The sequence below is a fragment of the Lagenorhynchus albirostris genome, chromosome 3, assembly GCF_949774975.1.
Source record: "Lagenorhynchus albirostris chromosome 3, mLagAlb1.1, whole genome shotgun sequence".
Classification (NCBI taxonomy): Eukaryota; Metazoa; Chordata; class Mammalia; order Artiodactyla; family Delphinidae; genus Lagenorhynchus; species Lagenorhynchus albirostris.
In genome coordinates this window covers 123,632,620-123,658,058 of record NC_083097.1, presented here as the reverse complement: position 1 = coordinate 123,658,058, position 25,439 = coordinate 123,632,620, and the positions used below count along the sequence as shown (strand labels likewise).

At 39.3% G+C, this 25,439-nt stretch overlaps 1 protein-coding gene across 2 annotated transcripts in view; it reads left to right on the top strand.

Moving 5' to 3' along the window:
- The window catches only part of JAKMIP2 (janus kinase and microtubule interacting protein 2), a 53,854-nt gene extending 29,585 nt beyond the window's left edge, over positions 1-24,269 (top strand). For both annotated transcript variants that reach the window (XM_060146465.1, XM_060146464.1), the window contains 9 exons: positions 937-1,035; positions 2,334-2,432; positions 4,125-4,178; positions 5,496-5,561; positions 9,627-9,695; positions 12,445-12,522; positions 15,258-15,461; positions 20,568-20,633; positions 24,219-24,269. In XM_060146465.1, coding sequence (XP_060002448.1) covers positions 937-1,035; positions 2,334-2,432; positions 4,125-4,178; positions 5,496-5,561; positions 9,627-9,695; positions 12,445-12,522; positions 15,258-15,461; positions 20,568-20,633; positions 24,219-24,269 — 786 coding nt within the window. The remainder of the gene's footprint in view (positions 1-936; positions 1,036-2,333; positions 2,433-4,124; positions 4,179-5,495; positions 5,562-9,626; positions 9,696-12,444; positions 12,523-15,257; positions 15,462-20,567; positions 20,634-24,218) is intronic.
- The last annotated feature ends 1,170 nt before the right edge of the window (positions 24,270-25,439 follow it).

The window sequence follows — 25,439 nt, the reverse complement described above, 5'->3', positions numbered from 1 at the left end:
AAGGCCCACCCACACAGCTAATATCGAAGGCAGCCCCAAACCTATTGCAAATCATGAAAATGTTCTGATCCCTTGTGGACATGGGCACTGTGTACAGGGCAAGGCAGGTTTGTACACAACTAACTTAATTCCATGCTTCATCAGGTTACACTAGATGTCCTACAGGAAAGCCCTATGGGAAAACAGAAGGGAGAGTTGTCACTTTGGATTAAGGAGCCAGGGGGAAGGCTCTTATGGTAGGAGACATCAAGGAAGTATAGGATTTCCTCATGTAGAAAAGGGAGTTGGGGAGCCCTTTTCAGGCAGAGGTGAGCACAGACAGAGCTCCTAGAGTAACCAGAACATAGGGTAGATCTGGGTTTCTAGATTCAAGTGTATGTGATCACATGTGAGTGTGTGTGTGTGTGTGTGTGTGTGTGTGTGTGTGTGTGTGTAGACATGACAGTGATAACACGTAAATCTGGTGAGCAGATTATTAAGGTTTTTGAATTCCATTGAAGACTTCAGCTTTATTTTGCATGTAACTGGAATTCAACAAATTTTTGTGTAGGATCAGAGCTGTTTTAAAAAAATATTTCTTCAACAACTTGTAACTCCAGAAATAAGAGGTGTCAGTCTCCATTATTTGCACCATTAAATCTAGTTCTTGGACACTGTCCCAGACAGCAAGGGACAGATTCAGTATTCATAGGGTCCCTAGACTTTATCTCAATGAATGGAGGCATCCTCCAGTATTTTCTTCTATGACCCGAAAAACTCAACCAAAGGATAACTAGAGGGAAAACCAAAGATTTAGTTTATTCACATCTACTTGGGACTTTTTTTCATGGTCTAGACGATTTATTCACCCTGTAAATGAATGCTGTCCATGCTTGCTTTGCAAAGTTGTAGATGCTTTTCGCAATGTCCACCTAACTTGAGGATTTACTTTATCAGATAGAAAAACAAGAGGCAGAAAATCACCGGCTCCAACAGGAACTGCAGGATGCCAGAGACCAGAATGAGCTGCTGGAGTTTCGAAATCTAGAGCTAGAAGTAAGGAAATGATGATAATGATAATAAAAATATTAACATGCACTGAACCCATTCTTTGTGTGAGGTACTAGCTTAAGCATTTCAGATACATACTCTCATTGGACCTCACAACCACAACCAAGATTTGACTGAGGTTAAATAACTTGCCCAAGTCCTGTGACTAGTACGTGGTGAAGCACTGATGCAACTCAGAATTGTCTGTTCAGATACTGTACTTTACAACACTGTTGCCTTTATGAACAAGGCTAATGAATAATTTTAAAATAATTTGAATAATATATTTCAAACTTTATCAATATTTCATTGCTTTTAAATAATCATTTCCATCCTTCATTGAATTCTGACTCAGGAAAATATTACTTCAAGAATTATATTTTAAAATGTACTATATACACAAATATTTTATTGGTAAACCCTTGAATCTGTAAGTAAACTTTTTATTCTGTAATGCGTTATGCAAAAGGCTAAGAAGCAAGGTAATTTGTTTTAGGAAATACTTTGTTTAACTTGACCAAGTTTCAGAGTCTTTGTTTTTAAGTAAAACATATCAATCAAATCAGATTTTGATTGTATCATGCAGAATCCGGCATAGGGTCTGGTTGAATGTGCATGATATGTAAAGGATAAGAAAATTTCCCATTTGATTTCTTTGTTATTTCGCCAACAATTTCTTCTTGAGGTTATTTTACATTAGGTTTGGATAAAGTTAGTAGTTGGTATGCTTCAGTGAAGAAGAGTTAGGTCATCTTTGGTAGCCCACAAATCTTACTAATAAAGCTTGAGTGGATTGAATATGCAGAAGACCATGAGCTGCCATAAAACTTCATGGTCAGAAGAACATTCTTTGTGATACGTGAAAGCTCTAAATATTCATGTAGTTTAAAATGGAACTCCACTTCCCACATTTCCTTGATCCAAAAATTTGCAAAACTGGCCGCGGAGTGGCTGGACCCATGAGCCATGGCCGCTGGGCCTGCGCGTCCGGAGCCTGTGCTCCGCGGTGGGAGAGGACACAGCAGTGAGAGGCCCGCATATCGCAAAAAAAAAAAAAAAATTTGCAAAACTGGATGACACCATGTTAAATTCTTCTCCCACATCTCTTAGTTGACTTATCAGTTCTTTTCCATTAAATTCAAGCATGAAGATCTTGAGTTCGATTTTTTTTTTTTTTTTTTTTTGCCAAATGGCATATTGATAAGCTGCTGAAATAGCATAGAGGCCACAGACAACTGGTTTAGTGATTAATCAGTTGTTGCTTTTTTTTTTTAATTCCCACATATTCTTCACTGTATTTCAAGGAAAGAGAGAGACGATCCCCTCCATTTAATCTGCAAATTCACCCATTCTCAGATGGTGTGAGTGCTCTACAGATCTACTGTATGAAAGAAGGTGTCAAGGTAGGCAGATGTTTCCCTGTGTATGTTGTAGACAGTAGAAAAACTGGGAATTGGAAAAGGGGAGGTTGTTTGTGACTGTTTTGTCTTTCGGTCACTGGTTGTCATTTTGATACAAACTATGTAGGAACTGAAAATAGTCACATCTATGGGAAAATCGACAGAACATACACAAAATAAATGTGTGACAGATGTATGAATGGTAACAGCAAAAAAAAACAAAAAACTAGGAAGCCATGATTATTTAGAACAGTAACATAAAGAGTGATACAGAATCAAAATATTAAGATAATTACCCTTGATTATCTGGAAGAAATATTAAATAAATTCAATATTTTAAGAAACATATCTCAAGGATGCCAGATGAAAAGGTATTTGTTGAGTCCCTTTGTTGTGCTGTTCTAATTGCTATGGAATTCATCATCTTGGAATTTCAGTATTAGAAGAAACCTTGAAATCATCTTGCCCACCATCTCTTTTGATATGGGTGTTTTAGGGAGGATTTCACTTTTGGAAGGCCTTGGGGATTATAACATGTTGCTCACTTAGACAAAATATAATTTCATCTTTAGTGATATTGGAATACATTTTAAATATTAAGGTCGAGTGGAGGTGGCTCCATCTCCTGGAAGATATATTGTCCCTCAATGTAACAGAATCACATAGTGACTGACTATTCCAGAGGTAAGGCTAGGAAGCCTCCCGCTCTTTCTGGTCTCTCCTTACCTTCTGCATGGCCCTTCCTGTTCCCACTCTGAGCCGCCAAATATACCTGCTTTAGTTGCCTTCTCTCTACCTCTGAGATTGAGCTAGACTTCTGTATTTCTGGCAGTAGGGATCTGCTAAACTGTTATCTGAACCTGAGTAAAAGGAGAACGTGGTACTAATGGGGGGGAAATTAGGTCGAAAATTGTGCTTCTTTGACTTCTGTCTTAAACCACTCTCACGTTGTTTAAACTTCTGGCCTTCCTGGGCTGCGTGAAAATTTGTAAACCAAAGCAGTTTTTTGATTCAACTCTAATTCAATGAGAAGCACTTTACTTTGTCTTTTCCTTAGATGTTTTGTTTTTAGATAAATCACAAACAACCTAATCAGTGCATGTAGTTTATATACAAGGGAACTCTTTTAAATGGAGTTCAGCTGCTTCAAATTGACTCAGGGACTATAATAAAAATCAGCTGTTTTCCATAGGATGGAATTAATGCTAAACACCTAAAAAATAGAACTGCTCTGTAGTTTTCTATGTGGCAGTCAAAATCTCAACCAGGTCAGAATTCCATTAATTAGAATGAAATTGGTTGGTTATTTAAATTTCTTTCTTGTTACTTTTCTTAATACTTGAAATCTACCACAGTTGAAACAATTTTCAACAATTATAAGAAAAAGAGTTACTGAGCAAATCCTGAGTCCTTAGTACATCCTAGATGCTTTCATGTACAATCTCTTTATCCTCAAATCAGCCTATGAAGAAAGTATTTATTTTGCAGTTGGCGAAATTGAAAATGCACTGTTAAGTAGTTTTCCCAGGTTCACACAGCTTATATGAAGCAAAGTGGAACTGTAAAACCAGCTGTGCCTGATTGAAAACGAACCAAGGAAGAGCAGGTCTCAAAATGTCCTCTCTAACTCAAGGTTCAGGCAGGCACTGATAGAATGGTAAGCCACGACTTGAATGAATCTCCTTGATTTTGCAGGATGTGAACATCCCTGATCTCATAAAGCAGCTTGATATCTTGGGTGATAACGGGGTAAGTCATGAATTGATTAAGTACAGTAAAGATATGCATTTGCCTAAAGAGAAGCAAGAAATACTTGCCAATGCATTACGTGTAAAACAGTAGCAAGTGAAGGGAACTATACTCAGTATTTTGTAATAACCTATAAGGGAAAAGAATCTGAAAATGTAGCTATACACATATATATGCATGTATATATGTAGTTATACATATATATGTGTATAACTAAAGCACTGTGCTGTACACCTGAAACTAACACAACATTGTAAATCAACTATACTTCAATTAAATAAATAAATAGAAAAAAGCAAAAAAATAATAGCAAGTGAGACAGCAGTTCACTTAAGAATGCGGCTTCTGGAAAAGAATCAGCAGTCTATCAAACCACTCAGCTAAGGGATTGTAAGGATCTCTGGAAGGTAGTGGCAGAAGTGGGAACTGGTAAGGTGCTTTTCATGCGCAGGTTTCAGGTTTGAATGCCAATGGAGTCTGCGCTGATTAAAGCTAATTACCTTCTGACTGTTGCTGGGAGGCATGGGGGTGAAATTAATCAGTCATGCAGTTGCAAATGCTGCTAAACAGTAGGGTTGGTGGCAGCCCCATAAAAATGCACTAGGAAACTATAATCCCTTTTCTTTCTAAAAACACCTTCCAGACAGGGTCAAGGCATATTAATTCAGTGGGAGGACCATTCATTGAGATACTAGATGAATGATGTATGTAGGTTGAAATAGTCACACTATTTTTTTTCCCTTGAAAAATTACCAAAGGAGAGAACAAAATCGATTAAATCACATCAAACTGCTGTGAAGAGATTACTCTTTATTTCATTTCTTTAATATCTTTATCGGAGTACAATTGCTTTACAATGGTGTGTTAGTTTCTGCTGTATAACAAAGTGAATCAGCTATACATATACATATATCCCCATATCTCCTCCCTCTTGCGTCTCCCTCCCACCCTCCCTATCCCACCCCTCTAGGTGGTCACAAAGCACTGAGCTGATCTCCCTGTGCTGTGTGGCTGCTTCCCACTATCTTTATTTCATTTTGGTTTCTGCTTTTCTTATGACTATTCATGCAGTATGCTTACCGTGAAACAAAATCAAGTCAGCACTAGAGATATAAAACCATCACATTTAATGTACTTTTTACAGCTTTTGAATGAACTCTTTGTTAGGAATTATTACTAAATAGAATAGGCCGTTTGTGAATGTTCTATGCATGCGTATGTGGCAGGCAAGTTAGGCAGTATCTTCTGATAGTATAAATGTCAAAAAGTGTTTTCAGCTTATTTTCTTTCTCCCCACCCCTTCAACCCCCACCACAGAATTTAAGAAATGAAGAGCAAGTGGCTATAATTCAGGCCAGCACTGTGCTGTCCCTGGCAGAAAAGGTAATAAATCATACTAACATTCAAATCATCTCAGTATCTGGCTTAACACTTGGGGTTGAAAGACAATCTCTTTGCACATGATTTTGCATTATTGAATACCTAATAACTATTTTATTCTTCAGGGTGATATAACCCAGATAGAATGAGAACACACAAAAGAAGAGTCTACACACTGATTTAGGGTGGGTGGATAATTCTTGCTTTGAAGTCTCTTAAAAATATAATTCTGTAAAAATGCAAAACCTGGATTACATTACTTAAGCCATCCTTACCAAGCTGGGAAACCAATAAAGAAGGGTTTTGTTAAGTGGTAAACTGGAGCATGGCTCTTTCTGTGGGCTTTTCCTTGGGTGTGTACCTACCAGTTATTCCAACTGATTCTGTAACTTGTGGTGGCTCCCTGCACCTTCATTTAGAAAGCCCAACCTGGGGACTGTCAGAAGAGCAACACTGCGCGTTCTCTCACCCCCTTGTGTCTAAACCTGGTAAATGCAAGAGAGAGAAAAAAGGAAAGAGCCAAGTGAAGAAACCTGGTAACTGGCTGTATTCAGGGCACCTTGAGAATCAGCACATAGTTGACAGTCATGTGTACATGGCTGGGTAAAGTAAGAACTTATGTACTATAAGTTCCTTGAGATGCTTTCTTAATTTCTAAATGCATAAAAAAGCATGTTGTAAATTAAATGAAACCATGAGCAAGCATTCACCTTGCTCCAGTCTGAAATGAGGGAATTCTACTGGTCAAATGACCCAGTTAAGTTACTCAAACAAAACAATGACATTTAAAAAAATGGCAGAGGGAGAGGGAAGAATTGCTATGAAATAAAAAGTTACTTAAGAAATATTGAAATGGTCCTTTTTTGCATCCTGATTCAAGCAAACCAAGTGTGAAACCAAGGACATTTTGCTGACAACTGGGGAAATTTTAATATGGACCAGGTATCAGATGACAAAAGGAATTAATATTAATTTTGCAAAGTGTGGAAATGGCCTTGTGGTTATGTTATTTCTTAAAAGACCTTAAGTGTTAGGGACACATACTGAAGTATTTCATGTGAAATATCTGGGATTTGCTCTTTTAAAAACTTCCACCCTTCACAATTTAATAACAGACCTTATCACTTTCCCTTTCCTCTTGTGATCAAATTAATAGCACCACATTGTCCCTAACATAGGTCTAGAATCCAGAATTTGGCAAGAGGGCCCCCTTGGAAATGGCCCTTACCTATTTCTCCAGCACCCCACTTCCTTCCTTGGTCACCAACAAAGGTCCAGCCATGCACAGATCCTTTTGGGGCTCCAGTCTCCTCTCTCCTCTCTTCTCTCTCCTCTCGCTCTCTGTCTCTCTATCACTCTATCTCTGTCTCTGTCTCTGTCTCTATCTACCTCTACGTATTTTCATCCCTTGGTCCTTTACACTGTTCCTTTTGTCTAGATTTTCTCTTCTTCCCTTTCTACCTTTGTCTGGCTAAATCTTAATCATTAGACCCTCCCATACATGGGGAAGCCTTCCTATTCACCCAAGCCCAGTTAGATCTTCTCACTCTGTGTTCCCACAGTGACCTGTGCTTCTGCTACCATGGCTTTTAGCAACGGTAATACAACCACACTTTTTTTTTTTTTTTTCTGTAGTTCACTAGACTCTACGCTCCACGAGGGCAACTCTGGAATCTGTTTTTCACTCTTTGTTTTCCTAGTTTTTCACACCAGAACATCTCATCCAGTTGGAGTCATGAAGGGCTATGATTCTTTATTGCAAGCTTTCCCTCAAGCTTCCTACTAAAAGCAGAAAGTACCCTATAGCACGTAGGAACTGTTCTAGTAACGCTTTGACGTATTAGTTCGTGCCTCCACTTACCTCCTTTGCAAAACAGGTGTGAGGGGTTTGGATTAAACAATCAAGGGGTGATGCCTATGCGCTTAGCACTGTGATTGAAAGTGAGGAATCAGCTGAGTAAGACACAAGCTTGTCCTTAAAATGCTCATGGTCTGTGCAATTGCCTTTTGTGCAAATCTTTGCAATTCATAAGCTAAAGTCACCGCCTCCCCCCATGTTTGGGATTCACAGATAAACATTTCTACCTCCAAGTAATTGTAAATATCATCTTGAACTTCCTGAGGCCACACATTTGAATTATCTCTCTACCATCTGAGAGTGTGACCTTTAGCCAGAGGTTGAGCCTAGACAAATTTCCAACAAGGAAATCCTATTGTGACTTCGTATTAAAAATAATAAGAGCAGTGACCTTATGTGAGGACATGTTACGGGCCACGGACTATGCTAAATACTGTCTGTGCATTATCTCATTGCTCCCCACAACCACCCTATATTCATCCACTATTTTCATTTTATCTGTGAGAAAACTGTGGCCTGGGCTATTCATTCCTCATCCTGCATCATCCACGTAGTCAGAGTCGGGAGCCAACATACAAATCTATAGCTAAAGCCCATGACCGGACTACTTCACTTCACGGTTCTCTTAAAAACATAGTGTGGGATTTCCCTGGTAGCACGGTGGTTAAGACTCCGCATTCCCAATGCAGGGGGCCAGGGTTCGATCCCTGGTCAGGGAACTAGATCCCACATGCATACCGCAACTAAGGAGCCCACGAGCCACAAGTAAGAAGCCCGCCTGCTGCAACTAAGACCCAGCGCAACCAAATAAGTAAATATTAAAAAAGAAAAAACATGGTACACAAGAGAATTTGTTTCTCAATGGTAAATGGGCAGCAAGCAAGAGGAAGCATTTTAATAAAGCTTGATGGTACACAATTGCAATGTGAGGGTGTTTACAAGAAACCCATGACTTTGGACTGAAATTTGTTTCATGAGGGAAGCCATGTGTATGTACAAGAGCTGAGAGATTAGCACCTCTCCAGTCTCCACGGCCTTTTTTCTTTCCCCATGTTCCTTACAGCCAAGGGGCTGTTGGATATGGTGGCCCCTTGTGAATACCAAGGCTTTAGTATATAGAAAAATGCTCAGCACACCACATAATTTATCACAAACAAACTAAGAAGAAATAGTTGGTAGTGAGGCAAATTTCTAACAGTGTGGAAGTACAAAAATGAATGTTAACCAAAAACAAGAATGTATTGGTTACCTGGTACGTGCAGTACACTGTCAGTAGGACCTTAGGTTTATTACATCCTTTAATCTTCACATTATTATTAATCGCATTTCACAGATAAGAAAGTTGAGGCTTAGAGAAACCAGGTAACATTTCAAGGCCACATAGCCATGAAAAGCTAAGATTGGGATTAGACCCAAGGTAGTCGGCCTCTAGGACCCACACACTTAATTATTTGCCCAATTGCCTCCCTGAGGGATAAGCTTATGGTTAACTTGATGGAGACCCATTATAACAATTTATTCTCTGAAACCATATATGTGGTAGGCTCACACTATATTATTCAAAGTCTAAATTCATTCAGGGTATTGATCTGTGCTAATATCAACACCATCTAACAGAATGATATATTCTAAGTGTTAGGAAAGATAAGTTCTTTCTGTGTGATTTAAAATTTGTCTCCACTCAACAAAAATGATTCCTCAACATTTAGCTGTAATCAGTGTCATATACTGAAAAAAATGCCATTTCTCCAGACTCACCTGGCCTTCTTTCTTTCATCATGCTCCCTCCAATCATGGAGAATAGACATACCTTCTGCTTGGAACTTGCCCCTCACCTTTGCTTAGTCATCTCTGACTCATTCCTTACACCCAGTGCAATTGTCATTTCCAAGAAAGCCTCCCATGGTGTCCTCCAATGAGGGCAAAACATGTGTTGGTCTTATTCACCATCACAGCCCTAGTACCTAGCACATTGCCTCACACATGGTAGATATCAATGAAGGCTTTCGTTGAATGAAGAATGAATGAATGAGTGGAAATTTATAAACTTGTTTCTGAGCTAAGAGTTAAAATGTACCAAGTTTTCACTCCAGTTCTTAGTCTGCTTCCTGAGATATAAGGGGAAGAGACACTAAGCAGCTCAGGAGGCAGCACCATTTACACCATGTCAAGCAATCATGTCAAACACTTGTGTCTGGTTTACCCCTTAGTGGATCCAGCAAATTGAAGGAGCAGAGGCTGCCCTACACCAGAAAATGATGGAATTGGAAAGTGACATGGTGAGTAAAAATGGGATGTCAGAAAACAAAAGAAAAATTGACAAGACAAATGGAAAACAACTGTTTTCTAGCAGTTTTGTCTGGCACGGATGGAAGTTTGTAGCCTTGCCATTATTTTGTGTATAGACTGTGAAACAGAATGCCCAGAAGTACCCCACAATTTCAAGTTATAGCCTCCAGAAATATCATGTTGTAATTTTGTAGTATTTCCAGAACTAATGCTGAAGAAAATCCAGTTAGGTGTTTTCTTTCTTAGGCTAAATAATTTTTCCACCAAATTGACAGAAATGATGGGTGTAACTTTGGTATTAAAAATCCCCAAGCCACCTCACTCCCATTAAGATGGCTACTATCAAAAAAACCCAACAAAAATCAGAAAATAACAAGTGATGATGAAGATGTGGAGAAACTGGAACCCTGTGCAGTGTTGGTGGGAATGTAAAATGGTGCAGCTGCTATGGAAAACCGTATGGTTAGTGGTTGCTCAAAAAATTCAAAATAGAATTTCCATATGATACAGCAACACCACTTCTGGGAGTACACCCAAAATAACTGAAAGCGGGCTCTTGAAGAGAGATTTGTACACCTGTGTTCAAAGCAGCATTATTCTCTATAGCTTAAACATGGAAGCAACCCAAGTGTCTGTCAATGGATAAGCAAAATGTGGTATATCCATCTATGGAATATTATTCAGCCTCTAAAGAGTAAGGACATTATGACACATGCTATGACATGGATGAACTTTGAGGACATTATGCTAAATGAAATAAGCCAGTCACGAAAAGACAAATACTGTGTGATTCTACTAATATAGGGTACCTACAGTAGTCATATTCATAGAAACAGAAAGCAAAATGCTGGTTCTCAGGAGCTAAGAGGAGGAAATGGGGAGTTACTGTTTAATAGGTACAGAGTTTCAGTTTTGCAAGATGAAAAGAGTTCTGGAGATTGGTCTCATAACACTGTGAATATACTTAACACTACTGAAGATAAGAAAGTTTGTGTGAAACTTTTCTGTGAAACTTTCTTATCTGTGAATATACTTAACACTACTTAAAAACGGTTACGATTATAAATTTTACGTTGTGTGTAGTTTGCCACTATTAGCTTTTGTTTTTTAAATCCCCAGGCCTGGGAATTGGTCATTTTTAACTTACAGCAATACATAGACTTTTTTTTAACAGTACGGTCATTACTGTTATCATTATTACTAAAAGTCAGGTAGTGATTCCTATCAGGTTAGGGAATCCTATCGTAAGAACAAGTTGAATTTACATAGCATGTGACAGCTTACAAATCATTAGCTCATATTTTACACGGGACTTACATTTTACCAACAGGTTAGGCTGTAAAGTCAAAACATATAACAAGAACTGTTTATATTCAAAATACCCTTGAACTCTTTAAATGCACAAACATTAATTAAGCAATCAGCTTGTTACACTGTTCTAGGCACTGGAGCTCAGAGGTAATTAGGAAAGTCACTAGCAAAATCGCATGCAGACATATCCTCTCTCAAAAGTTGAGGCAATCAAGTTTACCTTCAGTGTTGGACGAGGCCCTTGTTCCTTGTTAAGCATACAGGGAAAGAATGGACTTGTGCTTGGAGCTATGTTCTATACAAAGATACATTTTTTAATGCCAATGGCAAGATGCTCACAATATGAGAGCCACACAAAAACTGAGGACAAGCAAGGGAACATCAGATTTACGTTTCCCAGCTCACTCTGGCTTTGCAGCAAGAGCAGACACTCACTCATTAAGTGGCACTGTGGGTGGAATTGCCTCCACTCTCTTTTTTTTGTTCTTTCTTTTTAAAATAAAATTTATTTTAAATTGTGGTAGAAAAACATACAGCATGCAATTTGCCATCCTAAATTATTTATTTGTTTATTTAGGACACAACAGGGTCCAAGTTCCCTGACCAGGGATCAAACCTATGCCCCCTGCAGTGAGAGCACAGAGTCCTAACCACTGGACCACCAGGGAAGTCCCCCATGACTCTTCTTAAAGCAGATGCCCACCCCCAACCCCCTGCCTCCACCACCCCTTCATAAGTCTTAGCGAGACAGGCAGATGGATAAATTGGTCAGTTAGTTGGTATGTGGATGGAGCAATATGTGTGGTTAACTTTGTGCCCATTCTCTAAATTATCTTTGTGTCTGCTAATGATACACAGATGAGTTTGAATAAATTGTTTTTTACTATACAACTTTGCTCTATTACATTTCATGACATTCTTACAAAAATATACTATCCCAGTATATTTACACAGATATATTTATTAGCATCTATAGCATTTATCTTGTCAGAAGTCTACCCTTAGGGACTTACCTGGCGGTCCAGTGGTTAAGACTCCGTGCTTCCACAGCAGGGGGCATGTGTTCGATCCCTGGTCGGGGAACTAAGATCCCACATGTCGTGCAGTGAGGCCAAAAAACAAACCAACAAACAAACAAACAAAAATCTATCCTTAATGACATACTCTTAAATTGGTATAAAAAATCCTTTAAGACATTCCATGTGGATTGTTTGTTATATATTTTTTCTTCTTTCCATTGGTTTGTACATTCCCTGTGTGAAACTATAAAAGTTGAACTATTTCCCTAAAAGACAAAATCTGTGACCCTACAAATACTAGTGATTTGTCTTACAGTAGAATTAGAGAAAACGCTAATCAATACAATTTATATATCACTTTCTCATTAACTAAGCTGACTCTATCTATTAATGTCGCCCTTTTTTCTAGGAACAATTCTGCAAAATCAAAGGCTATCTGGAAGAAGAACTAGACTACAGGAAACAAGCTCTCGACCAAGCATATATGGTAGGTACAACAAGCATTGGAGACACTCCGAGTGTTTACGATTACATGCTCTGGAGTAAAGCATCCTGTGTAATTTGTCATGTCATGTATTTGAATAGACCACAACGTGCAGCTCATTTATTCAGAGGTTTCCAGTTCTCATTCTAGAACAAATATATCTCTAGTTCTTTGCTGTTACAATACTCTTATAATAGTTAATAAATATTTCATTATACTTGATTTTTTAAAAAATTGAATTGTGTTGTTAAATAATATTTAAATGAACAACAGATTGGATGGCAATGTAGATTAAAGAGAAATTTTATTAAATCAAATCTGATTGTTGGGGAGCCTAGTCTAGGGATAGAATAATGATGTATTTAATGTGATACATATTTTTAATTCATTTATTTCTGACAACAACCCTAAGAGGTATAGGGAATATTATTATTTATATATTACATATGAGAAAATGAAGGCTTAGAGAGAGAAAGAACTTGGCCCAGCTTGGTACACAAGTAGGTAGTGTTTAGATCTGACTCCAGACATTGTGGCCTTAACTACCATCATCCAGCCACAGTAAGAATATATGGGTATGTATAAAATGGATAACTAATAAGAACCTCCTATATAAAAAAATAAATAAAATTTAAAAATTAAAAAAAAGAATATATGGGGAAATGGGCTGTGCCTTTTTCTCTCCTCCAGAAGATTGTGCTGAAGGAGGAGCACATTTGATCCACCCCCCGAACCAAATTCATAAAGCATCATTCCTAATATTGGACTACAGCTTGCACTTCTTCTCTCCGTGTGGACACCACCCTGCCCCCCACCGTAATACACTGTAATGACTCAAGAGAAAAAGAGGAACATTTTGAGGAGTTGCTAGTAGAGGTTTTTATAATGCTTTCCTGGAAGCAGCCTGAGTCACTTTTGGGAAAAGAGTGAAGCACTTAGCCCCTGCTTATATCAAAGATGAATTAGTACTCCCCACCCAAGATGAATAAGAGATTCAGAGCACTGACTGATGGGGAAAGGAGAGGATGAGTATTGGCCGCTGATTAGAGAATAAAGAAGGAGGTAATTTTTCCCTCCCTTCCTATCCTTTTAGCCTTGCCTTCTCTACCTACACACGGTAAGATTAAACTGCATGTGTGTGTGTTCCAGGACTGAAGACTCATTCAGATAATTATTAATATATTTAACTTTTAAGAGATGAGATCTGCTTAGTCCAAGACAGGAGCCTGGAGAACATCCCTCACCAGGGCGTGTCCTTTCACCTATGTCAGAGTCACAGGGGATAAGATGATAGATTTTGGTAACTGTATCTGAAGCATGTGAAAGAAAAGGAAACTGGGATATAAGAAGCAGTAGACTCTTCATCTAAAAAAGAAAAGCCTCAAGGAAGCATTTTATAGCTAGAGCAACTATAAATCTCAGAGTATTAAAAAACAGACCAACTCCAAAGACTCTAGGCTATATTTCTCAATTTTTATTTTTATAAGAAAAAAATGGAGACTATAAAGCCATCTTCAGAGGTGTGTCATGTGGAAGAGAGGTGGCATTGTGTGTGTGAAATATCTCCAATTTCAAGTATTTTATTCCAACTTGGACCACTTTTCAATGCTTATTTCTAAAAATATGGCCACCACAATAGATGTCTTTAAATATCTGTCAAATGAAAGAGAGAACAAACTTATTTTCAGCTACATTTGAGAATAGAAGGATATACAGTTATTATAACAAAGTAAGGACTTCCTAAAAATGAAAAGTATGTGACATGGACAGGATCCCAAGAAAAAGAACAAACTCTCCATCATCGGAGTAGTTCACGTATTGGCTAGATGATCCTTATGGCATCTTATAAAGGGGATCATCAAAAGGATATTTAAGCTGGAGAAGCTTTTTTTTTTTTTAATTATTTATTTTTGGCTGAGTTGGGTCTTCATTGCTGCACGCAGGCTTTCTCTAGTTGTGGCGAGTGGGGGGCTACTCTTCGTTGCGGTGCGCAGGCTTCTTTCTTTTATATATAAATTTAGTTTATTTACTTATTTTTGGCTGTGTTGGGTCTACATTGCTGCGTGCGGGCTTTCTCTAGTTGTGGCGAGCGGGGGCTATTCTTCGTTGCGGTGCGCGGGCTTCTCATCGCGGTGGCTTCTCTTGTTGTGGAGCACAGGCTCTAGGCAAGCAGGCTTCAGTAGTTGTGGCACACGGGCTCAGTAGTTATGGCTCGTGGGCTCTAGAGCACAGGCTCAGTAGATGTGGCGCATAGGCTTAGTTGCTCTGTGGCATGTGGGACCTTCCCGGACCAGGGCTCGAACCCGTGTCCCCTGCACTGGCAGGCAGATTCTTAACCACTGCGCCACCAGGGAAGTCCCAGTGTGTGGGCTTCTCATGGCAGTGGCTTCTCTTGTTGCGGAGCACAGGCTCTGGAAGTGCGGGCTTCAATAGTTGTGGTGCACGGGGTCATTAGTTGTGGTGTGCAGGCTCAGTAGCTGTGGCGCACGGGCTTAGTTGTTCTTCGGCATGTGGGATCTTCTCAGACCAGGGATCAAACCCTTGTCCCCTGCACTGACAGACATTCTTAACCACTGCACCATCAGGATAGTCCCTAAGCTGGATAAGCTTTGAAATTTATTTTGTTGCTAGGATCCTGTGAGACTAAAATAATACATCCCTCCACATGTACACACGTGTACATTCACACACCACAGGTAAGATGCTAAATTCCAAGGTTTTCTAATTCTATTTGCCAGAGAATCCAGGAACTAGAAGCGACTTTGTACAATGCTCTGCAGCAAGAAACTGTTATCAAGTTTGGTGAATTATTAACTGAAAAACAGCAAGAGGAGCTGAGGACAGCAGTGGAAAAGTTACGGCGGCAGATGCTAAGGAAGAGCAGAGAGTACGACTGTCAGATTCTACAGGAGAGAATGGAGCTCTTACAGCAAGCCCATCAGGTGAGGATGTAGTCACTACATCTGTGTTGGGTGGTACTAAGAAAATGGGACCAAGTGCTCAGTACATAGTGTTGAGTATGAGTATGGAGAAGCCTGGGAGCTAGAAGCTATTTTCAAAGAGTAAAATAAGTAACTGTTGTTTTCCACCTACACTCAGAAACAAGACCATGGTTTTATAATGAATTAATCTGAAGAGAATTGGCACTTCAGAAGCACTGTGTCATGCTACTGTTTTTGCAACTACTTTGTCATGAAACACCCCTTGAATCTCATGGAGCCTGATTATGTCCCTTATGCTGGGAAGGGACTCTCTGGGACTCAGTCCAGGACACAGATAATGCTTCCCCGCTGTTACTCATCCCAGTCCATAACCTAGCCTGATCAAATAATCCGAAGAGGGTAAAAGGGAACAAGGACCTTTCTCTTTATTCCCAGAATAAACAGCAACAGCAACAAAGCATGGAAGCTGCCTCTTACTTACTGGCATGTGCTATATAGGTCAGGAACTAAACTAAGGGCTCTACTTCCATTGTTTCATTTAATCTTGGCAATAGCCCGCTACTGTAAGTATTCTCATTATCCCAGCTTAAGAGATCATGATACTGAAGAAAAGAGTGCTTAGGTGATTGGCCCAAGATGACAGAGAGTAAGCAACAAAGCCAGAATTACACCCCAGATCGGCCTGACTCCAAGGCCAGTGCACATAAACATTGCACTGTGCTGTCTTCTACAACTTGAATCATCTATAATTTATATGATTTATCTAGACCGGCAAGGCTCAAAATAAACACCCAATATTAACTTATAGCCAAAATTCTTAATTCCAACTATTTGTTCATGTCACAGATTGACAGGCAAAGACTAGGGTCCTGGTCAAAAAGCAGATTCTGAAATAATTCCAGAATTGAAAGTTCCAAACTAGGGTATTCGGTACTCATAAGCTGAAATGAGCAACTGGTACGAAATCCAGATGGGCTCTACGGGAGGTAAGAATCACGTGGTCATTAGAGATCAAGGTGAGTAGAAAAGGAACAGGGGTTATTTGTTGTGGATCTTTACAGGCTAACAAATTACCCAAGTTAACAGGGAACTCTGAAGCCATTTTGTCCCAGAGATGATAAACACATGCATGTTTGTTTCACTGGTTCTTGAGATTCTATCATAAAGGTTTGGATTTTGACTCTGAAGAGAGTTTTAAAGCTTTCAATAATAGACTGTGTGGTATCATTGCATTAATGCAGGCATTCTTCCCTTCTATAAGGGAATGAACATGTCCTCTGCATAAACTTCTCAGGCTGCAATAGCATTTAATTAATTTCAGCAAAGAAGGAGGTGTGTCATAGAACCGCAGAAGTGTTTATTTTTAAGATGGACAAATAGTTATCTAAATTTTTTTATGATTAAAGCCTTGTCAATGCTTTTGTGTCTCTTCAGTCAGCTAAGGTACTTCACTCCCAAAAGAGATGGTCCTGTTTGTTTTGTTTTAAGTTACCGAGTCTGAACTGTTAAGTACATTATATTTCTAAGCCTCAGAGAGTTTCATTGACATTTTCTGTCTCGCAAGCAGATGTTCATTAGAATATGCCTTTCCAGTTATTTCTTACTTTCCTTTCAATCAGTAGCTTTGATTTGAGAGAATTATTCCAGAAAGCATTGGCCAGGATTTGTCATATATAAGTTTATAATGGAGTCTAAATTCTAGAGCATATCACTAACCACTTATTAGACATTTCTGTTTGAATGTTTTAGAGTGAACTCAAATGAAACATACCTAAACGCACATTCTTATCCTTATTTCTCCCTTCTCTCCCCATCTGCCTGTCTTGGTTAGTAGAACTACCATATGTCAAAGCACTCAAGCTGAAAACCCTGGGGTCTCCCCTGTCCTTCTCCCCTTTTCTGATGTCATATTCTTCCTCAAAAGCCTCCATGACCCCAATTTCCAGTTGAGTCTAGTCGTGCTATCTCCAGGTCCTTCAGTAGCTGGCTACTCCTCCCCTAAAACCCAGATTTGAGACAATCTTCATAGCTTACCTTCCTCTCTGTTCATGCAGAACTCTTCCCGTACCCCTTAGGCCATGATTTCCCACCTCCAAGCCTTTGTTTTCCTGACTGCTCACCCCAAAATGTCGTTCAGAGTCTGCTGCACTTATCCAAATCTTCTCACTTTTCAGTTCAGATCCAGCTCTTCAGAATGCTGTCCCTGATGAACACAATGAACTACATACTACTGAAAAAATCGACATTCCATACCCTTTTCATACACTCACTCAGAACCATTTATTGAGGGCCTGCTTGTGCTGGGTGCTGGGAATGTGATGGTGGAGAAAGACATAAAGGTCATTGTTCTCATGTATCCTACCGATGAAGAGGGAAAAAGCGACAGTGCAAATGAGCAATAGCCAGGGCAATTTCAGAGAGTGGCAATAAGTGCTCTGAAGATGTGTGTGTGAGAGAGAGAGAGAGAGAGGGAGAGGGAGGGAGGGAGAGGGAGAGAATGAGAGTGAGTTTGGGAGTAGGATTAGCCACTCTAGACTGGCTGATCAGAGCAGGCCTCTCTGAAAATGTCGAAATCCCAAGAAATCAGCCACGCAAGGATTTTGGCGAGGTGTCCCAGAAGTTAGGGTCAGCAGGGGCTAAGTCTCTATCATGGGAATGTTTGGAATATTTAAGGAGCAGAGAGAAGGCCAGTATGGCAGGGGCACATGGAGCCAAGGGAAGGTGGTTATGAGATGAATCTGGAGAGGTGAGACAGGCCAAGGTCATGCTGGGCCTTGAAGGAGTTTGCATTTTATTCTGAGAGCAACTTGGCTAACTGTCCCTCTCCCTCTTCCTCGCCCCCTTAAAACTCAAGGACTGCCGTGATCATTTCACATTCTAAGAGTTCACACTGGCTGCTATAGGTGGATGTAGGATGCACAAGATTAGAAGCAGGAAGAGCCGGCAGTAACCTCTCACACAGTCATGATGGGGGACTTGGTGTACTTAGTAGCAGTAGAGACCAAAAGTCGTAGAAAAGGGATCTATTTTGGATTCCATAGAGTTTACTGTGAGACTGGATGGCAGGCTGGCAAGCAGATGGGACGGAAAAAGACATAAAGCCCGCAGCACACAGTGTAGCTTACCTAACTCATTGAATAAATACGTATACGCAGCTTCTTTGTGCTAAACACTGTACTGGGTGTTAGAGGTTGGCGATGAAGTTGTGCATAGTTTCGCCATTGTTTACTTTTTCTGCTTAATCTGTTTGTCCCTGTGTTTTACATTTTTTCTCCCCATCTGGATGTGATAGTTCTTTGAGATCAGGAACTAATTGATGCCTTGCCTGTATTCTCCGTCACATCCAGCACAGTCCTGAACATGTGAGAAGGTGCCCAACAAGCACAGGCTTGGTGGCTGCATAGATGCCGTAGTAAGCTCATGATTTTATTGGTGTAGTGCTTGCCTCTACATCCAGCAGACATAAGAAGGAAGTTCTTGCACACTCAAGGTAGAAATAGCTAGCAAATTTATCCTTTCACTGTGTAGCTTTGGAGCATAAGCCGCACTATGGAAATACAAGCACACACATCACACACATTTATCATTCACTGTCACACACATCATGGTCACATAATTTCATGGTCCTTCTGACAAAACACACCCTCCTCTCCTGCACAAACCTCACCCTCTTTCCTTTAAAGCAGGATTTCCCAGTCTCTGCACTACTGACATTTGGGGCCTGATGATTCTTTATGGGGGTGGGGTGGGGGGGTGGAGACTGATCTGTGTACTGCAGGATGTTTAGCAGCATCTTTGGCCTCTACCCCTTAGGTGCTAGTTGCACCCCTTCCCCCACCTGTGACCAGTGATCACATGTGATTCAAAACTGTCCAGAAATTAGATAGTGGTGATGGTTGCACAACTTTGTGAATATACTAAAACCACTGAATATTACACTTTAAAATAAATTAACTAACTTTTTTAAATGTCCAGACATTGCCAGATGTCATCTGGGGTGCAAACTCACCCCCAGTTGAGAACCACTTTAGAGAGAGGAAGATATGATTTCCAAGTTCAACTGTTCTTTGTTCTAGCTTCCCTTTTGTCTCCCCACATTGCATTGTAAAACCTCTCCTTCTATATTATCACGTTGTTTAGCTTCCACTGTTTTCTTCTTAAACTCCAGTTCTCCATTTTCTAATTATTTCCAAAAGAGGCATTAAATTACAAGCTTGCCCTGTGTAACCCTGGACCATGAACATACAAGGCCTTTAGATTGCCAGAAGGAAATTTGAAGACTCTTTTCACTTATAAATTAGTCTATGTAATGTCAATTTCAAATCTGTGCTATTTAAATTACTGGAATTTTGTTATAGTTTACAGGTAATTTCAAAGACAGTCCTGGAACTTTTTTGTCTTCAGGATTACTTGTGTTATTCTTGTTATGTTTGGGGTTTTTTTCCCCTAGTTTATCAGTTCCTTCTTTTGAATTTTTTTGAAGTGGATTCGCTACCTTGTTTTGTGAAAATTGGTCAGTCCTGTTTCGTGAGGAAATTCCACCCTGAAACAGATTTGAAATAAGGTTGGAAAAAAAAAAAAGGTAGAACAGAAACCGATGGGATAGTTGCATTTGTGTGAGCCAGTTTTAGCCATTTTTTAATGAGGTAATGAACAACCAAAAACCTTAATCAAATGGTTTACAACAAAATTTGTTTCTTGCTCTCTAGTTCTGGGACATACAGCTGTCTCTACAAGGATGTGGCTTTCCCACATCTCACTCCCACTCACGTTCCACTGGCCAAAACAGGTCTCCTGACCAAGCCCAAGGACAGTGGGGTGAGAATCATGCCTCTCTCACAGGGAAGGGGTCTTCAGGGATAGATTGACCCAGAAGAGAAAGGGATGGCAAATATTTTTAAAATATAATCAGTGAAAATGATTTTCACTGTGAGTACGGGTAATTTTTGAAAAATGCAATAACCCACTGGGTATAGAAAAACGTATATGTGACATTTCCAGATGTTATGTTTTTATAAAAAGTTCTGTGTTTTAGGTTGGTGAATGATCTTCTTGTTTAACTTAACAGACTGAAAAGCTTCTTTTTCCCATCCCTTTCTTTTTCAGAGAATTCGTGACTTAGAAGATAAAACAGACATCCAGAAAAGACAGATAAAGGACTTAGAAGAAAAGGTACATGTGAAGTTCAATATGTATTTCAATCTTTATTTTTTAGATCAGACAATAATATTGTTTTCACTCACCGTGTTTCTTTCTTCTCAGCTATTGTGTATCTTGTGTAGGCAGGTATAGTTACAGCAAACGTAAACTCTGCCTGTAGTCAGGCACCAGGATTCTAGCAAAGCTTCTGCCTTCAGTTACATTTTTGCCTTTTGTGTTGATTCCTGTCCTTTTCTATCAGTGTTTTCTTTCCTCAGTTTTCCCTTTCCCATCTTCACTTCTTTGCCAAAAGTTTCTTCTGAGTTTTGTTACTCTACGTTCCTCTTCCTTTTTAAAATCTTTTTAGTCCCTTTTTAAAAAAGTCTTTCCCATTATTCATAAAAAGCCCTTCCTCCTTGTGCTGCAATTTCACCTCAATAATACATTCAGAAATTTAGATTGACACATGAAAACTATGCCCTCATGTCACTTCCCCAGTGGTCTGAGAGAGGAACTGCTTCTTCCAAGTCAGCCAACACTTTTGGCAGGGGTGGGGGTGAGGTAAAGAGGGCATTTGGAATTGTGTGTGTTCTGGGAGAAGGGAGAGGGCTAGCGCAGGGATGCTCCTTAGCTGCAGTGAGTTCAACAGTCTTGCATAACAAAGAATTATCCTGCCTGCGATGCCAGGGGCACCCTGCCAAGGAACACAGCAGGGATGGCAAGAGGTGTTCTATGGAGTTCCAGTCTCATTGACTGGAAGTAGCAGCCTGAATCCCTGTGTTGCGAAAAAGCATGGTTGTTTTGCAGTATCTCATGGGCACCCAAGAAGCAAATAGCAAACCACCTGCCATTTCTGAGATAGTGATTAGAATTTGGTTCATTCCAAATGGCTTTTATCGTTGCCCTTATGTGAGCTCAAAGGCCACTGGTAGGGTCCAGTAGCCAAACAATCAGCCACCTAGATTCTTATGTAGTCTGGGTCTTCATGTACTTATTTGAGCTTGGGTAAGTGACTTTACCCACTGTGTCTAAGCCATATCTATTCAATAGGGATGGTAACACTCACCCTCACCTCCTCTCATGGGTTCCATGAGGAAAAAAATGAGGTCACTTACATGAAAATTAGGAAATACTAAAAAAGTATAAGTCAAATTAAAGTATATTTTTTAAAATTTCCAAATGTAAAGTTACATATCTTATACAAAATTTTAAATTTGAATTTTCCTCTTTTCCAAACTGTGCTATTTAGTTCTTCAGGGTAAGAGTGTAGTAAACGAAAAGCTGCATCTAATTTCCCAGTGTTTGGCAGAAAGACCCATAGAAAGCAGGGGTTGTCCACAGTTTCCCTGGCTGTCAAAGGACACACCTGCTATCTTCCATTTTCCACGTATTTAAATGGCTACCCTTGGTCCTAGTCAGTCTCTCTGCTAATTTGTAAACAGTCCTGGGGTGGCTCAAGGAGGAAGCTGCCAGCTCTTCCCCAGAAACTTCGTTCAGTTCAGTCCTGAACTGAGGAAAAACAAACAAATAAAGGAATTTTCTAACATCTAGTCAGGTCACCACCCTAGCCAAATTAAATGTGAACTTTTCATTTTACAGGCCTGAACTTCCTAAATATTTATGATAATAGGTTAATGTAATTAACAGAAAATGACGATTATTTAGCTATCAAAGCAGCATATTCCGTATGTAGTACTAAACTAAGCCACTTCAAAAACAATCCAGTTGGTTTTTGATTAGAGGTTAGAATGACAGATGAGGTTTATAAAGTACCTTCTATTCACTTGACCTCAATTCTACTCATCCACAAGCATAGTGAAAAGGCTAAAGATCACTTATGTCAGGGATAGTCTTCATTCTTTCCCCTGGAGTACTTGAACACCTTCTCAGGGTACATACAGTATTCCTTCTTTGTTCCTAATTCCCATGCACACAGTGAGTATAAATCAGGTGATAAAAACAAACATAGCAAAATTGCTTCCCATGTGCCGCTCTTCACCATCCAAGGCACTTCCACATTCATCATCTCATTTGATGATGAATTATCATCATTCATTATAATTATTATTATAATAAATAATAATTATTATAATTAATTATAATTATCCTGAGAAACATACCACAGATATTATGTTCCCCTTTTATACAGATAATAAAACAAAGGCTCAGAGACATTAAACAACTTTCCCCAAATCATATAACCAGTCTATGGCAAATCAAGACCAGAGGTCAGGTATCCGACCCTAAGTGCCACAGCCTGCCTACCACATAGCATGGAATTTAGACTCTCATTGTAAATCAAGTGATGGGCGTCCCCTCATGCCCAGAGAGGTAGCTCTGACACCGGACCTTCTCATGGGAATAGTGGAAGCCTTCCATTCCTCTCCTCCATCCACTCCTGTTCCATGTGCCATCCTATTACTATCCATCTTCAAGGAATGGAAAAAAAAAAAGGACAGAGTTTCTGCTTTTCATAGTACTAGACCAGTCACTAATACATGGCTCTTCACACCATGTCTATAACTTGTTCATGCAATTTTGCCACAGGGAAGCAAGAGCCTTATAAGTATGGCATTAAAGGAAATATGCAAATAATATGCCCAATATGAGACTGCCATACAGGACCCTATTCAAAAATGTCATGACCAACAGAAGGCTCCTGAAGTGTGATAACAAGGCAAAAGACTTCATGACTCTGTAAATCACCGAGGAAATCAGTATTCGAAAAAACTGATCTGACCTATGACATTTTATAATTAGTATACAGTTGGTTTTCTACCAGTGCTACACAAGCATGTTTTCCATCCAAGTATCTGCTTCTCTGGTGAAGGTTCTTGGTGAAGAGAGAAATGTCGGACTCCATTTAACTTTTATGAGTCAAATAAGGAGAAATCTATCTCAGAAGCATGACAGCCTGGAGCGGCAGCATCCATTCACTGTGTGTAGTTACCTCTGATGAATAAGCATAGTTCATACCAGTAGGAGGACCACATATCCTCACTCAACCAGGACAGACCCAGGTTATACCTGTTGCCCTGATGTAATTACTAATACAATTCCATTTCCCTCTGAGGAGTGCCCCACTGTGGATAAGTGATCATATGTTTACCCTACAGATTAATACCTTAGTCCTAAAACCTAACACGTTAACCAAATAATGATAGCATTGAGTGATTGTGTACACTTTGATCATTTTTAATTTTTTAAATTACCCTCTCACTCATTAAAAATAGAGACAATAACATGTAATGGAGTAGGACTTGGAAGGTCTAACCTCTAGGCTTCACTATACCATCAGATTATAGGCAATTAGACTATTGATTAACTGCTCTGTGCTTATTTTTCTTACTTATAAAATTAGGAGCTTAGGCCGATGACCTGTTAAGACCCTCTCAGAGTTCTAAAATGTATCAGTCGATGTTAGTTAAACACCAGTTATTCATTGCATTGCTTTACCAGTGGATAAATAAAAGGTATGGTTTTTTGAAATAAAAGGTGTTTGGTGTATATATGAGAAATGGTCAGATTTGAGCAAAGTGGAAAAGCTGAGGTTTTGTACGACCTGAATGGCAGTACAGAAATTCAGATTTACATAATCTTCTTCTTTTTCTTCTGCAGTTTCTGTTTCTATTCTTGTTCTTCTCTCTTGCCTTTATTCTATGGCCTTGATGTCAAGGTGCCTCTTACAGGTAAGATTCCATTTAATTCTCAAAATGTGCTTCTAAGGGGTATTTGATAAGAAGGATGCTGCATATAGTTACTATGCCCATGTTTTTTTTAAAAAATACACTGGGTATTTAAATGCCATAAAATGAGAAATAGATCCAATCCGTTTGGGTGATTATTAAAGCAATGAAGCGACCGTGAAGCATGATGGAAATCAAGAATTTTTTTCTAGCTAACTGTCTTGCTTTGGGAAGTCATCATGTCTGTGGATCTGTGAATTCTCATTGTAGCCCCTCATTACACTGAAAGAGTCGTTTCTGTATCTGCAAAGTAAAAAAATATGAGTATGTTTTTAGTCTCTCTTCCAGGTTGAAAATTCTGCTTCTAACAAGTTAAAAATGACTGATTTTTTAACCCTTTCTCCCAGTCCCTCTTCATCAGGACTCAGGAAAAAAGACTGTTTAGGGAAATTGGATCTTGTTTTAAAATAAGATAGTTTTCAATGTCAATTTAGAAAAAAATGAAGACTCACTATTATTATATTATCAAGTCAATTTCTTATGAATACAAGTATAAATCATCTTAGACAGTGATTCCCAATGCTATTAAAGATACAGATTCCAAAGCCTTACCTCCGATTTAATGAAGCAGATTACTAGACGTGGGGATGAGACAGAGGGTGAGAGAGGTGGAGAGTAAAGATTGATCTATATTTTTAACAAGCATACCAGGTGATTCTGATGTCTACCCAGGTACAGAAACCACAAACCTTAACACCATTATTTAAAAATAAACAAGGGCTAGCTGCTATTCTAAATCTGTTTACCATGGTGTGTGTCCACTTTGGTTATCCTATTAAGTTATATTATGCAGGGATCTTTCGTGGACCTCACGTTACTTAACATTTTCTATAACAAGTTGAAAAATGGAAGAGAGACACTTTCTCTCTCTGTGGGTATCAACTCTGTTACCTGGATGTGAAACAGAAAAGCAAAAGTACTTTAACATGACCTGATACAAGGAAGGAGTGAAGCAGATATCCCCAGAAAGTTGTATCCTCATATACCCAACTCCCTGGCTTTATTCCTTCCTCCAAAAGATTTTCTTTTCAGACTGAAAATTATCCTCTGTCTGACAAGAAGGGTAGTAACCTTGCAGCACATAAAGAAGAGG